At 54.6% G+C, this 14,134-nt stretch overlaps 1 protein-coding gene across 1 annotated transcript; it reads right to left on the reverse strand.

Moving 5' to 3' along the window:
- Positions 1-23: 23 nt before the first annotated feature.
- Positions 24-14,134, reverse strand: LAMC2 (laminin subunit gamma 2). The gene is made up of 23 exons (XM_010715828.3): positions 13,931-14,134; positions 10,669-10,857; positions 9,857-9,986; positions 9,583-9,678; positions 9,361-9,497; positions 9,148-9,270; positions 8,665-8,854; positions 8,237-8,349; positions 7,729-7,947; positions 7,207-7,383; positions 6,487-6,720; positions 5,897-6,033; positions 5,593-5,746; positions 5,122-5,327; positions 4,860-4,939; positions 4,287-4,424; positions 4,002-4,146; positions 3,656-3,805; positions 3,203-3,317; positions 2,594-2,793; positions 2,142-2,300; positions 1,951-2,050; positions 24-1,769 (listed from the first exon to the last, which is right to left on the reverse strand). The coding sequence occupies exons 1-23, from the start codon at positions 14,001-14,003 to the stop codon at positions 1,519-1,521; spliced, it is 3,516 nt and encodes a 1,171-aa protein (XP_010714130.2). The 5' UTR covers positions 14,004-14,134; the 3' UTR covers positions 24-1,518.

Here is a 14,134-nt window from a genome sequence, read left to right on the forward strand (position 1 = left end):
TTGCTATATAAAGAAAATGGTCATTGACAAAAGAAAAAACTTTATCAGCAAAATGTTTAAATTATGTAATAAACAAAACAAAAGGAAAAAAACCCAAGATGCCACTGGTGTCATCTTTCCATGCTGCTGTGCCATTTGAAACCCAAACCAGCTCCAGATGGAGTCAGCCTGAGAAGCTGCTGGAAGAACTCCTGGCCAAACTTGCCCAAAACACGGCGCTGGAATTGAACCAGCAGGGAAGAGCTTACCAAAAGCATTCAGTATTTATTGGCCTCCTCCCTTCCAAAAACCCAACTCATAGAGGAATAATGTCAGATCCGTAATACCTGTCCTATGGTGTACGGGGAGAGAAGGAAAACATGCCAGAGGTGAGAGCATATCTCACTTAAATACAAATATAACACAGACAGTTACTCAGAAAACCCTCAACCAAGCAATAGCACGGGCACTGCTTTACCAGAGAAGCAGTGCTAACAAGATTTGGTCCTCAGAGCATTCCCCTCTGCCCAGCACCCACTCCATGCTGGTCAGAGCACTTCAGCAGGGCTGGTTTTCAGCATCAGAGAGCTCTGGGCTTTCTTTTTCCCCTGAAAAGGCATCAGGAGAAAGCTGGAAATGCTGTCAAACTGAAGGTGGGTCCACAGGAAAGCAGTGGGTGGGTGTAGGGAGCACCGTTGTCTTCAGTTCTTCCAGTGCTCAGGAAAGATTTACAGTAGAAAAACCTCGTGCACAATGACTCACATCTAGCGTGCTTTGGGAACATCCAGCACCATACATGTAGGATGGGAGGGAATGGGCAGCACCAAACCAGAGGTGGAGAAACATTTGAGACATTTTCAGTATCCTTCACCAGGTCAAATTAGGATGTTGGCACTGCAGCAAGGGTGGGAATGGGCTCTCAGATGCCTGTGCTTGGCTGCAGTCCCCCAGAGAAAGTTCCTGTGCCTGGGATGAGAGTCATGGGATCCCAAATGCTTGCCCAGAGCAAACATGACCTTGCTCTTCCTGAGCTCTGGGACACCCAGGAAGCTGCCAAGAACCAAAGCAACCAGTCTTGGAAGAAAAGGTTGTGTCTGTGAGAGAGAGAGGATACTAGGGAAACCTGTGTTTGCCCAGAAAGAGCTTTGATGGGAAAACCATCCCTTCAGGGCTGGGCAAAATAGAAACCATCTGCCTGAGGAGCCTGGTGGAGCACCTGCAGCTTTATGAAAAGGGTCATCAGCGGCACCTGCTGCTGCTGAACCCCTAGGCCACATCCAAAATGGCACCAGCAAATCCCAGCCCACAAGTGGGCATCTCCTTCCTCCTGAAATTGAGGGACGGATCGTTTTGAAAATCAGAGACTCTCCAGGTCCAGTGTGATGTGAACTTCAGCTGCAACACTCATGAACTGCAGGCACTACCCTGAGCCTGGGGGTAAAGATAAATCCAACAGAACCAAGCTCAGCTTCTCCTGCCAGGTTCTGTGGGAGCAGAGGGGCCTGGCTCTCCTGCTGTGAGCTGACTCCCAGTGCTGCCTCAGGGTAACTCGATGGCTTTTGTGTTGTAGCAGCCAGGAGGAAGGTTCCTCTGGATATCCTCCAGGTTCCTAATGTCTGCCAGGATCTCATCGATGCTGCTGTCCAGTTTCTGTACCCGGACCTTCTGCAGAGTGGCTCTCTGCTCCAGCTCTAACATCTGTTCCTTCAGCTGGTTGGTTTTGGTTTTGGCTTTGCTGAAATTCAACTCGAGCTGTTCCAGGCCCTCTTCATCCACAGAACCAGGCTGGTCTGTAGCACAGGAGGAAAACAAGGAAGAGAGAACCATGAGTGGAGCCTGAAAACTAATCTTCCCAGCTACTTCAGCTCCATCCATAGGTGTTGTTTTCCCAAGAAATACTCAATACCCCCACCCAGAGCCCAGCAGCACCCAGATTTCAGCTGCACACCACAGCAACATGATAAAACCTACTCATCAGACGCAGCAGCTCCTCCAGGACAGCCAATGTCTCCTGCACCTCCACCCCAGCCTGGCCAGCCTTGGTATGGACATCCTGAGCTTCCTTGGTAGTCTGGGGAAAGAAAGATGGAAACTGTAAGGCAAACTTTTCCCTAAAAAAATTCAACAGAGAAGCGTGCAGGCTGTAGGAGCCAGGAACCCACCTCTTGTATCATGGCAGCATCTGCCTCAGCTTCTGAAACCTTGCTCTGGAATTCTCCATCCACTTCTTTGGCCTCATGCTGCAGAGCTGCCACTGCCTTCTCCAGCGCAAGGACCCCGTCGGCTGTCTTGTTGGCCTCCAGCCTCAGCCTCATGATCTCCTGGGGGTGGCAAAGGCACGATGCTCAGGGGCAGAGCAGTCACAACACTGGAGCTGTTGGGACCTGGCTCCTTCCACAGACCTGAGACCACCACAAGGTGGCTAAAGCGACTTGCCACGAGATCCCCACTGGATAAACCTGTCTGCAGAGATCCCCATGCACTCACTCTTTTAGAATCAGCTCAAGTATCTCTACACACTCCTCTACAGGCACAGAAGTCAATGCATCAGGTCCACTGCAAAGATGGTTGGAGTCACAGCCTCCAAGGTACCGTCATCAGGGCCTGTCCTCACCTTTTGGATCCCAAAGGTGATCTCCTTCGCTTCCCCTGCGGTGCTGCTGGCTGCCTTGGATTCAGCAGCAGCATTGCCCAGGATGGCTTCAGCTCTGTCAGTCTTCTCCTTGGCACTTGCCACCATGCTGCTGATAACTGGGAGCCTCCTCATTGCATCCTCAGCTTCCCTTCTCTTGTCATCTGCCTGCAAGTTAAAACCTGAAAGAAACACGTAAGAAAATGGAGCGGAGCATTACATTGTGAGAACTCATAAGGCACGGAGAAGGAAGAGCTCTCCTGTAGTGCTGGCTTGGTTATGACAACTTCCAGAAAGCCTGGCAACAATGGGGATAGGACAGGAAGGAAAGGAAGTGAGCAGTTGCCAGAGAGGACTTGCTATGGGTGTTTTCTCCTTCTTGTAGGAGCTGCTGGACTGACTGGGGCACTGAGAAGGCCACTGGACCCTGAGGACACATTTCCCCACAGTAGATCCAACCCAAAGCAACATGTGACGCTCCCACCTTGCTTTGGAGTGCACTTCTGGCAGAGACCATCAGCATCCTGCCCAGCACGCTCCACTGCAACGTGAAACTTGGGTGCAAGGGATGGGTCAGAAGGAAAAAATTACCACGCAGGCTCTTCAAGATCTGTTCCACTTCATAAAAGGTGGCGTTGCCAGCACTCACAGCCTGCAGGGCTGTGCTCCTGGCAAGGTTGGCTTGGGACAGCAGCTGAGTCAGCATCTGTGACAGACCAAGAGGACACAGTGAGGTGAAGGACACGCCAGAGGAGCATCCCAGAACAGTCACAAGAACCACAACAGCCATCTGCAGGGAGCTGTGCTGAGAGAGAAGACCCGCAAGCCTGTCCCCACATGCCTGCTGTTGCCCCTGAATCCAGGAGAGCACAGTCTGATCCATCAGCAGAGGCTTCTATGAGTGCTCCTCAACTGGCTCAAGCTGCTGGGAGCCCTCCTAGCTCATATCTATCCTGGGGCACATCATTAACCTGCCTCAGTCTAGGGGGTGTGCTAATGGGAGCCTGCAGCTCCGTGTACACGGGGTATCAGCCCATGTCTTACTGCTCTCTCGCCTTCTCCTCTCTGCAAGAGTTTCTTGATTTCCTCCTCCCAGCGGCCCACGCGGCTCTGCAGCTGCCTGTACTGTGCCATGTACGTGTCCACCTTGCTCAGAAGAGCAGCTGCATCCTGCTTCAATTGAGCTGCCTCCCCCTGGAACACAAAGAAGGGGTCACTGCTTCGGAGGCCCAGTGTCACCGTACTGCTCACAGGCAAGTGAGGAATGGGATGACAAGTGCCTGGCCAGCTGGAGTGGGGCCCTGGACAGGGCTGAGCTGTGGAAAGGGCAGGAGGAAGGGCACAGTGAGTGAAAGGGGATGTCCTGGTCCCACAGGGACAAAGCTCTCACCTCAAAAGACCCAAAACTGGTCTTGGTCAGGCGGGACAGAGAGCTGAGGAGCATCAGGCTGCTCTGATAAGCCTTGTCTGCCTCAGTAGCTATCCTGTTGGCATCAGCCTCCAGGCCTCCAGCCAGCGACTTCAGCTCCTCATACCTGTGCAGACAGAAGAGTGAACCCAAGGGCAAACCCAAGTCCTACCATCCTGCATCCAGTGTTTCTGAAATGTGGCCGGGGATGCAGGGAATGGGGCATGGAAACAAGCCTCCACCCCACACCCTTTTCCCTGCACTTACTTCCTGAGCAGCCCTTGCAGGGAGCCTGGCACCTCTGCCCCTCCGCTCACAGCTGCCTGCAGCAGCTCCAGTGCCTGCTGTGAGTCGTCCTGTGCTCCCTTCGCCACCTGCTCAATGATGTTGGCTGCCTGCATGTGGCTGAAAGGCACAGGGGGGTCCTTGTCATAAGGGCTGCACACTCAAATTCCCCCCTTCAACCTCCTTTGTAGTTTTATCCAGCAGTGCCAGATCAGGTTCTTGCAGACAATGTGATACATGTGAGAATGGGTACTCACACCTTGGGGTCATCTGCCTTTCTTGCCCCTCCTGCACTCCCCAGGGTAGGGGAGCACAGGGGAAGGGGTTGATGCTGCCTGTTCCAACTGCATGCCTACAGACCAAACTCTGGCCAGGAAGATGCTTCCAAAACACCCCACCCAGCACCACTCCCAAAGCAAGCAGAGCAAAGCAACCCTGCAGACACTTCTTCCCCTTCTTTGGGACTTTTGCAGAGCTCGTGGAGCTGTAGCATCATGTAAGGCCACTGAATAGGGAGCTCCTGGGCCCCCTACCCTCACCCAAGGAGTGGCTCACCTGTTGGCTAGACTCAGAGCCTCCTGGGCCAGGAGCAAGATCTTGTTTGAGCCTCCAGGAAAGTGTGAAACTGGGATAGCCTGGGAGGAGAGAGAGGTGTGAATGCTCTTCCTTGTCCTTGCTTCCCATTTGGCAAGGAAATTAGTAACTGTGGCATGCTAAGCCTCCAGATCCACCCTGATCAGCAGCTCCCGGCTCCCCACAGAAATAGCCTGCCATATTCAGGGTTTGAAGCATGGCACACACACACACATTCCCTTACCGCTCGACTCAGAGAGGCTCCACTGCGGCTCAGGTCCAGCCTGGCTGTCTCCAGCAGCCGCCGGGTGTCCTGTACCTGCCTCTCATACTGCCTGCCCAGAGACATCAGCCTCTCCACTGCTGCCTTGGCATCATCCAAGCCACTCTGGCAGGTAGACCCTTGTCCTTTCAGCCTGGTCACACGGCTTTCCAGGGATCTGTCAGAAGCTGGCGAGAAAGAAAGAGACACGCAATTGTGAAAAGAAACTCAAAGGCAGAGACAGCAAAACTATGCAATGACACAGATTGTCCTTTCCCTTGGACTTCTGGTGGCCCCATGCCTTGGACATGCTTGGAGAAATACAGAAAACCACTCCAGACTGTCATCTTCTGCATGATGCCTCTGCACAAAGGACTAATGTCCTCCCCACCCAGAAGCAGATCCTCATCAGCTGTTTCCCCAGCCTGCCTGATGGCAGCCATTATGTGGTACCTTGCAGGCTGAGGGCTTCTCTGAGGATGGCCTGCAGCGTCTCCTCGGCCAGCTGCATCTTCCTCTCCAGCTCCTGGCCCACAGCCCCGCCTCCAGCTTGCACCTCTGAGGAAAGCAGCTCCAGCTCCTGCAACTGCTGCAAGTACAGGTCCACCTGCAACCACAGAGGATCAAGTCATTGGATGCTGGGTGACTGCTTATAAGATTCTCAAAAGCTGGATCTTCAGCACAACTCTGCCTGAAGAGCAGGGACCCACAGCCCAACCCCCGAGATGGATGGACAGATGGATAGGTAGGCGCTCACCTGGGCTTTCACTTGGCTGTAGCAGGCTGGGCACTCACTCTGCTCGCAGTTGGGGCCCCCAAAACCAGGTTTGCAGATGCAGCTCCCATCATTCCGGCACGTCAGGGGCTCAACCCCTACTGAGTTGCAGCTGCAAGCTGCACAGTGAGAGGTCAGTGGCCAAGGACCCTCTCCCATTTGGTCTGCGCACGTCTTTCCACCCGCTATCCTTTCTGATTCTCCCTAACCTCACTTTCCTGTATCTCATCTGCAGGTGTGTCTCCTCCCATGCTGGAGAGAGAGACCTGGCTGAGAAAAATCACTTGGCCTGGGAGAGTGTGCAGAGCATACACCACTCAGCACCTCCGCCAGGGCTCTGGAGCAAACACTGAAAGCCACAAGGCCAAGTGCAAATACACCACATCCTCCCCTTTAAGCTCTCTTGCACTCCAGCATGGATTTCCTTACTCATCCCCAGTGCTGTTACTCAAACTGTGCCTACTACAGATGCTCCTGCTTGGCCCCAGGGAGCTGCTCTGTGGCTCGCTGAAACCTCCTGCACCCTGTGGCCACCACAGTGCAGCCCCACACACCCATCCCTGCCCTCGTACCCCGGCACTTGTCAGCAGGGTTGGGGGCCAGGGGGTTCCCAAAGAAGCCATCCTTGCAGCGCTCGCAGTGGAAGCCAGCAGTGTTGTGGATGCACTTGAGGCACTCTCCCGTCCGGCGGTCGCAGTTCCCCACGGCGTTGGGCTCCACGTTGCCATTGCACTGGCACGGCCGGCATGGCTGGGAGGCTGCAGGATCTCCAAAATAGCCGTCAGCACAGAACTCACAGCTGGGCCCTGCGGAAGGGAGAGGATCTTGGACCAACGCTGGCGGCCACCTGACCACAGGGATGGGGACACGGCTGACACCAAGGCCCACACGTGAGCATCACACCTCTCACGGGATGCCCGTAGGCTTCCACACCCTGCACATCAAGCTCACAACAAAATGGGCAGGCAGTCTGGGGTCTCTAAGTTCTGTTCTCCTCCCTCCCCATCAGCCCTTTCTCCATCAACTTAATCTGTTTGCACAGCAGCCTTTCCAAAAGATTGTATGAGCAGATGTATGCATGCATTTCCAGGGCAGGGCATGCACATTTGCACAGCATGATGTGTCCCAGTGCTTTGCTGAAATACCTGATTACAAGCAAGAGTACGCAGGTGAGGAATCCTTGGGGAGAAGACACTGTCCCCCAGCCCCGAGCATCCCAGGCAGCAAGCACCACATAAGGCACATTAAGACTCCAGGGGATGGGCTAATGGCAGAAATGATCTGAACCTTACCTGCAGCTCCAGGAGGGCAATGGTCACAGACAACTTCCTGGCCTGGCAGCACTGAGCAGCTCTGGCCATGGCCACAGGGACATGCCCTGCAGCTGTGCGGGGGTCGGGGGTCTCGGTAGGAACCGAATGGACAGCTGATGCTGTTCCCCACATTTTCATCTCCCGAGTAGCATTCACCTAAAGAAGGAAGGACAGGGCATGGGACAACCAGTTGGCCATCAGTCCAGCTGTCCCCTCTGTGGGACACCCTGCACGGCTCTGAAGATGAACAACTGAGCCTCAGCTATTCCCTTTGAATCGAAACACAGGAGGGGACGTACAGCACGTGAAGCAAAGGGGCTGAGGAGACTCCATTGAGGCTCCACCAAACCACATCACTGTTCAAGGTGGAAAGTGAGCTCACATTGCAACGCTGCAGGCTATTCTGACAACACAGGCAGCAAAACATTTCCGCATCACTCACTGATTTCTGTTCCAACCTCACACACCCAACAAGCTCAGAGAGGTCACGATTTTTCTTACCAGTATCCGGGTCACAGATCCCACCACCGTGGCAGCTGCAGGGCACGCAGATGCTGAACGGCCCCATGTGGGGTGCATCCCTCCTGTAGCCAGCAGCACACTGCTCACAGAACTGCCCCTGGTAGCCATCGGGGCACTGGCAGCGCTCCACCCAAGGCGCGAGGATGCCGGCAGCGGGCTGTGCAGATACCAGGGTGATGTTGTCGATGTAGCCAGTGCCTGGTGGGAGATGTGGCACATCACCACCAAGAGCCCAGCTGGGTCTGCGAGCCCCATATCTACATGCTGATCTCTGCAAGGTCAACTACAACACGCGTGGGCAGATGGCCCTTGGCCAAGGTTTTGCTTCCCTCCACCCATTGCTGTTGGCATCTAGCTTAAACAGTTTGTGATTTAGCTCTGCCCACTATACAACGCTTTTAAAAATACCTTTTAGCACAGCTGTGTCCAGCTAGGTGTCTCCAGCAAGGAGAGCTGTGCCGTCCCCTTTGCTATCCCCCTCACTTACTGTACTCCCCAAAGGTGGCTCGGATCCAGAGGGCTGTCAGGTTTCCCAGCAGCCTGCGGTATTCAAAGTAGTTCAGCCTGGGACTCCACTTGCTGCTTGGGTGCTCATCCAACCTGCACATGGGGCCAGGTGGAAGCAGTGTTCAGGAACATGGGATGTCCCAGCTGCTCTCTCCCATCTCCATCCTGAGTCCAAAGCACCAGCACCCTCCTCCCACACAACCTGTATCAAGCACAGCACCCCTCCCAGTCCCAAAGCAGATCTTCTACAATCCCTCTTCCCCTCTCCTTGTCTATAGGGAGAGAATCATACAAGCTGAACCAGGTCCAAAGAGGGTGGCTATTTGAGCCTGACCACCTCTGAGGGACCATCACTGAATCCACAAGCTTCCAAAGCCTTTCCTTCCACAATCCCAAGCACCCTGTCACCTGAAGGTGTAGGTCTGGCTGACACCACAGGGCAGGACCTTCCCAGAGGGCAAGAAGGGGGCAGTGACTCGGAGGCCACCTCCTTCCAGGATCACGTCATGCGGAGAAGGCAGCCGTCCCCCTCGGTCCAGGCGGTAATCGAAGGAGAGTGTCTGGCCATAGCTCAGCTCTTGGTTCCCAAGGAATTTGGCTGCATGGGGAAGCAGGGGAGAAGAGCAGAAGGAAGAAATTAAAGGCTTAACGTCTTCCTTTCCTTCTAAAGTCATGCTCTATGGGGTCAGACCAAGTATCACTGTGCTGGCTGCCACCACCACCACCTCTCAGGCTGTAGAAGCACTGAGGTATCACCTCCCTTCCCCAGCATGGGCCCTTCATTCTGCCCATTTCACACCTTCCCCAGCCCCACAGACCCTTCAGTCACCCCATTCTCCCCAGACGAGCCCAGGCCTGGGCTCAGCTCCGTGCCATACTTCCCATGCATACCTGGTGCCATGAAGTACAGTGCTTCCCATCTCCTCGCTGCTATGAACACATCCTGGTGGCGAGGAGACCATTGGAGTTCGGCTGGGGACTTGTCCTCATGGACAGCCGTCCATCCTTCAGGACCTGGAGGGCAAACAAGGAGAAGGCACCCCCAGTCAAATCCTTCCTGGTATGCCAGCCCTGAGGCTGTGGGGACATCCTGCTCAGCCTCACCTTGCTGGAAGTTGGAAGTGATCTTGTGGACGCTGTAATTCTCAGCACTGACACACGAGGACGAATGTCCATAGCAGAAGCACGGAGAGCACCCAGCCGGATTCCTGGCATCCAAGTTATAGAAGTTTTGTTTGCACCTGGAAAAGAAAGATGACATCATTTGCGTGCATTTTCTCCTCTCGTGCTCAGCCTTCTGTAGGGCACAAACCTCCAGACACCCACCTGTCACACCGCTCTCCAGTGACACTGACCTTGCAGACGCAACGGCCCGAAACGCAGTCCTCTGTGCCAGCTGGGTCACAGGCACACAGCTGGCTCCTGCAATGGGGACAGTGGGGACACTAAAGGGACCTCCAGCCCAGCCAGAGGCTCACCGCCCCAGCACAATTACCATATGAGACATCAGAGAATCTCCCAGTGGGATAACAGTGGGACAAAGTGAGCAGGAAGAGGATGCAGCAGTGATGCCCCAGCTCAGGACAGCCCCGATACTTACTGCCCATATCCCTGGCACCCAGCCTCAGAGAGGGAATGGAAGCCTGGCTGGCAGCGATCACACTTCTCGCCCATCACACCAGGCCTGCAGCTGCAGCGGCCGTTGTTGTCACACTGTGTGCTGAGGGAGCCTGTGGGTGGTGGGACAGGGAGATCAGGGAGGTGCCACCATCTGCCTGGTGGGACGTCCTCTGGATTCTTTCTGCCTATCCCCAGAGTGAGGGCACTTTGCAACACCTCCTGTCCCCGTGTGGGCTCTGAAATTACTCTTTCATTTTTACAGTGCAATTAAGGGACCTCACGAATCCTGCCAAACATGGCAACACACAAAATCCTTGGGACTGACTCATGAGGCCAGGAAAAGACTCAGCTCCCTGTGCTTGGGCCTGGCCAACACCCTCTGTGATAAGGACATGAGCAGTTCGCTGTGGGGCCACTGGTCCTGGTCACCTGCCAAATTCAGGACAGAGAGGAGCAGGCTCCCTCCTGGACATGAAGAGATCTTGCCACAGTACAGCTTGTTTGGGGAATTTTGGGGTTGCTTCTCCTCTTTTCCTTCTCCCACCATCTGCAAGGTCTGCAGAACCCAGCTTTGCACAAGTGTGAGCTCATCTAATGGCATCGGCCATCACCAGAGAAACCTCTTGAGCATCATCCCAGTGGCTGTCATGCCATGCTGAGAAGAGCAAGGGGTTGGATTCAGAGAGACAGCACAATTTGCTGACAGTAGATGGACCCCACCCTTCATCCCTGGTTGGAAAACAAAGCCAAAACCCAACCATAAGCACACTGGTCCCTGTGGGTGCCCCATACCCTGGGGGTGGCAGAGGCAGGGCAGGCAGCAGTCCCCATCCCGCTGGCGGTAGTATCCCTCCTTGCAGCGCTCACAGCGGGCACCCGCCGTGTTGCCCAGGCAGCCGAGGCAGCGATACCCATTGCCCGTCTCCATCAGGAGCTGCCAGTCGAAGACACACTGCCTGGACATCCCGTTGCAGTCACAAGCTGGAGAAAAGAAAAGAGCAGCATCCGAAGAGGTTTAGAGGGATGAGTGTTGAATATGAAGCTCAACCACAACCCAAGGAACATAGAATTGTCCAGGCTGGAAAGACTGGTAAGATCATCCCAGTCCAACTGTCAGCTCGTGCCTGTGACCACTCTAGACCATGTCAACCACCCTTTTCTTGAACACCTCCAGGGACGGTGACCCCACCACTTCCCTGGGCAGCCTGTGTCACTGCATCACCACTCCTTCTGAGAAGTTTTTCCTCATACCCAACCTGAACCTTCCCTGGCACAACTTGAGGCCACCACCTCTCATGCTATCGCTGTTACCTGAGAGCAGAGGCTGACCCCACCTCACCAGAGCCTCCTTTCAGACAGTTGCAGAGTAATGAGGTCTCCCCTGAGCTCCTCTTCTCCACGCTGTCCCATCCCATTCCCTCAGCTGCTCCCCATCACACTGTGCTCCAGACCCCGCGCTGCTCAGTGCCCTTCTCTGGGCACACTCATCTCCATGGCCTTGCCCAGGTCTTCTCATGAAACCAGCTCTCACCTACTTGCCAAGACCTCAGTTACCAGCACTACAGCATTTAAATGTGAGCTTTATCTCAGATGAGTTTTTCAGCTCCTCAGAATCACAGATTACAGAATCATAGACTATCCTGTGTTGGAAAGGACCCATAAGGATCACCAAGTCCAACTCCTGGCTCCACACAGGACCACCCAAAGCTCTGTCAGACACTTCTTTAACTCTGACAAGCTGACCCATGACCACTGCCCTGGGGAACCTGTCCCGGTGCCCACCAGCCTTTGGTGAAGAACCTTTTCCTAATATCCAACCTGATCCTCCCCTGTTGCAGCTCCATGCCATTCCCTCAGGTTCTATCACTGTCATCAGAGAGAGGAGATCAGTGTCTGCCTCTTCACCCCACATCACGAGGAAGCTTCAGGTTACCATGAAGTCTCCCCTCAGCCTCCTCTGTGGCCTGAACAACGAAGGGACTTCAGCTGTTTCTCATGCATCTTCCACTCTAGTCCCTAGTATCTTTGTAGCCCTCCTTGGACACTCAGTTATAAGTTCCTCTTGTACTGCTCCCAGCCACCCCCAGCCCTGCCTGGAAGTGTTGCTCCCAAACCTGCTTCCACCCCATTATCGCAGCTCAGGAGGGAGGAGCTCTGTTCCCCAGGGGCCTCCTCAGGATCCCAGGTACGGTCCCAGACCTATAGTCATGGGTGAGGCCCAAGAACAAGCATCCTCCCTCCCCAGGCTCCTGTGGCACAGCTCAGCCCTGGCAAACAGCCCTACAGCCCTGTTCTCCTCCTCTGGGGTTCCTGGGGCCATGCAGTGCCTCCTGGCTCCATGTTGCAGTGCTGCCAGCTGCCTCGCACGCCCATTAGTGCACACATACCAGACAGGCACACTCAGTGAGCAGCTGCTGACGAGAAGGAAGATGACCTCATGCGCCAGCAAACAGGGACGGAGGTTTCCCAGCCCCGGCACGCTCAGCCCTTCGGTGGTACCAAGAGTAAGAAGAGCTTTCGCGGACACAGCCAGCAACCAAAGAGCACAGAGCACAGAAACAATCCACCACAGGAACGCAAAAACAACATGAGGTTGTTTTTACTCAGTGCTTCCACTCCCCACCTGCATGCTCACGGTCAGTCCCCTCCCCACCCCTCCATGCAGAGGCACCGATCCCCACCCACACCTCACCCTACGTGATCCGAGGGCTGTTGCCAAGCACAGCTCCCACAGGGAACAAACGCCTGTTTTCAGGCCTTGCTCCAAGGCTGGAGCATGTTCGGAGCCAACTCCTGGCTTAGCACGGATTCCAGGTTCACTAACACGAAGCCATTTGAGACACCGCTGCACCACGTCATTGGTTCTGTTGCTGATCTCCTGGAAGCCTATGGGCTCCAGCAGGCAGTCAGGTGCCCCAAGGCCCCACCACCATCCCCTGACTCTCATGGCTGTGGTGAAGGGGCTGCTCTGGAGGGCAAAGGGCCACGCTGGGATGTGGAAGGCCTGGGTCACGCACCCAACAGGATATCACTTCCAAAGCTTCCAACCATTGAGCATGATGATCAAGAGTTGGTTGCCGTGCTAGTGCATACTCCAGCATCAGACTGGCTTTGAGAACAAGAACATAAAGCTCTGTTGGCTGCAGAGCACCAAGGGGCCACTAGCCCAACCCATATGAGCCCATCCGTGAGGAGCCCTTCTTCCATCAGCCTCTCCACATAGCAAAACCATTGCAGCAACGAAACACAACCCCTGTGCTTTGCAGCCCTGGCTTTCTCAGCATGGCTCAGATGTCCCACAGCCAAAGGAGCCAGCAGAGGTGGGAAATAAAAACCTACACCAGGATTCTGAAATGCAATTATGGCTGCTGTAGTAATTACTCAATTAGCAGGAAAACCTATCAGTCTGTCCTTTAAAAACCTGCTCATTCAGCGCTTATTTTTCCCTATCAGCTTTCACTACACTTAAATGAAAGCTGATACCAAAGGAGCTGCTTCGAACCCAGCAACCACATCTCCAAGCAGCAGCAGCATGACAGACACAGTAAACAACCCTGAAGTTGCTCAGCATTTATGAAATACACATGATTTGGATCTTTTGGGCTCCATGCATCCCACAAGCCCCCAGGTCGCACAGACACAAGCCCTGCACAGAGTCAGGTGCTGGATGTCCCCTGCTCCTCCTTGGGCACAGGGACACCCCGCTTATCGGGCAGCAGACAAACAGGCAGCCCTTCCCCAGGCAGTCCTCCTGCTTGCACCCACGTCCCACCCAGGCAGCCAGGCTTTCCCCAGAAAGCAATAAAGGAATTACACCTAAACAAGTTATTTAAAGGAGACGCAGGTAAAAAACAAAACAAAACAAAACAAAACAAAACAACAACTGAATGATTCTGGGAATCTAACTCCAGAGGAAACCTCAAGAAGAGCACCTACAGGTCCAGGTTTATCCCCAGCGATGGAGTGGGAACCAGCAGAAGAGCACCACTGGACCCAAATGGCTCCCCATTACCGAGGCCTTAAAGCTGAGCCCCCAGCCTTCCCCAGCCCTCACCTTCTCCTCCGCTGGTGCTCAGGGCTGCAGGCAGCAGGGACGCAGCCAGGGCAAGGAGCCAGCACATGGCCATCGCTGCAGCCCCAGGTGGGCGCTGGGCACGCGGAGCTCCAGCTCCAGGCTGCTGCTCTTAGGTTTGCTTTTCCTTTTTTATCGGCTGCTCCACCTGAGTCACTCCCAACAGGAAGAGCGCGTGTGCCCGGC

Source organism: Meleagris gallopavo, chromosome 10, assembly GCF_905368555.1.
Source record: "Meleagris gallopavo chromosome 10, MGAL_WU_HG_1.1, whole genome shotgun sequence".
Lineage (NCBI taxonomy): Eukaryota > Metazoa > Chordata > Aves > Galliformes > Phasianidae > Meleagris > Meleagris gallopavo.

What these genes read in the sequence shown, in the direction of transcription:
- LAMC2 (XM_010715828.3), bottom strand. Translation starts at nt 14,003, where the DNA reads ATGGCCATGTGCTGGCTCCTTGCCCTGGCTGCGTCCCTGCTGCCTGCA. An exon ending in AGAAGCCCTCAGCCTGCAAG is followed by an intron (nt 5,328 to 5,592) that starts GTACCACATAAT and finishes CTTTCTCGCCAG; the next exon opens with CTTCTGACAGATCCCTGGAA. An exon ending in GGAGCTGCTGCGTCTGATGA is followed by an intron (nt 1,770 to 1,950) that starts GTAGGTTTTATC and finishes CCTGTGCTACAG; the next exon opens with ACCAGCCTGGTTCTGTGGAT.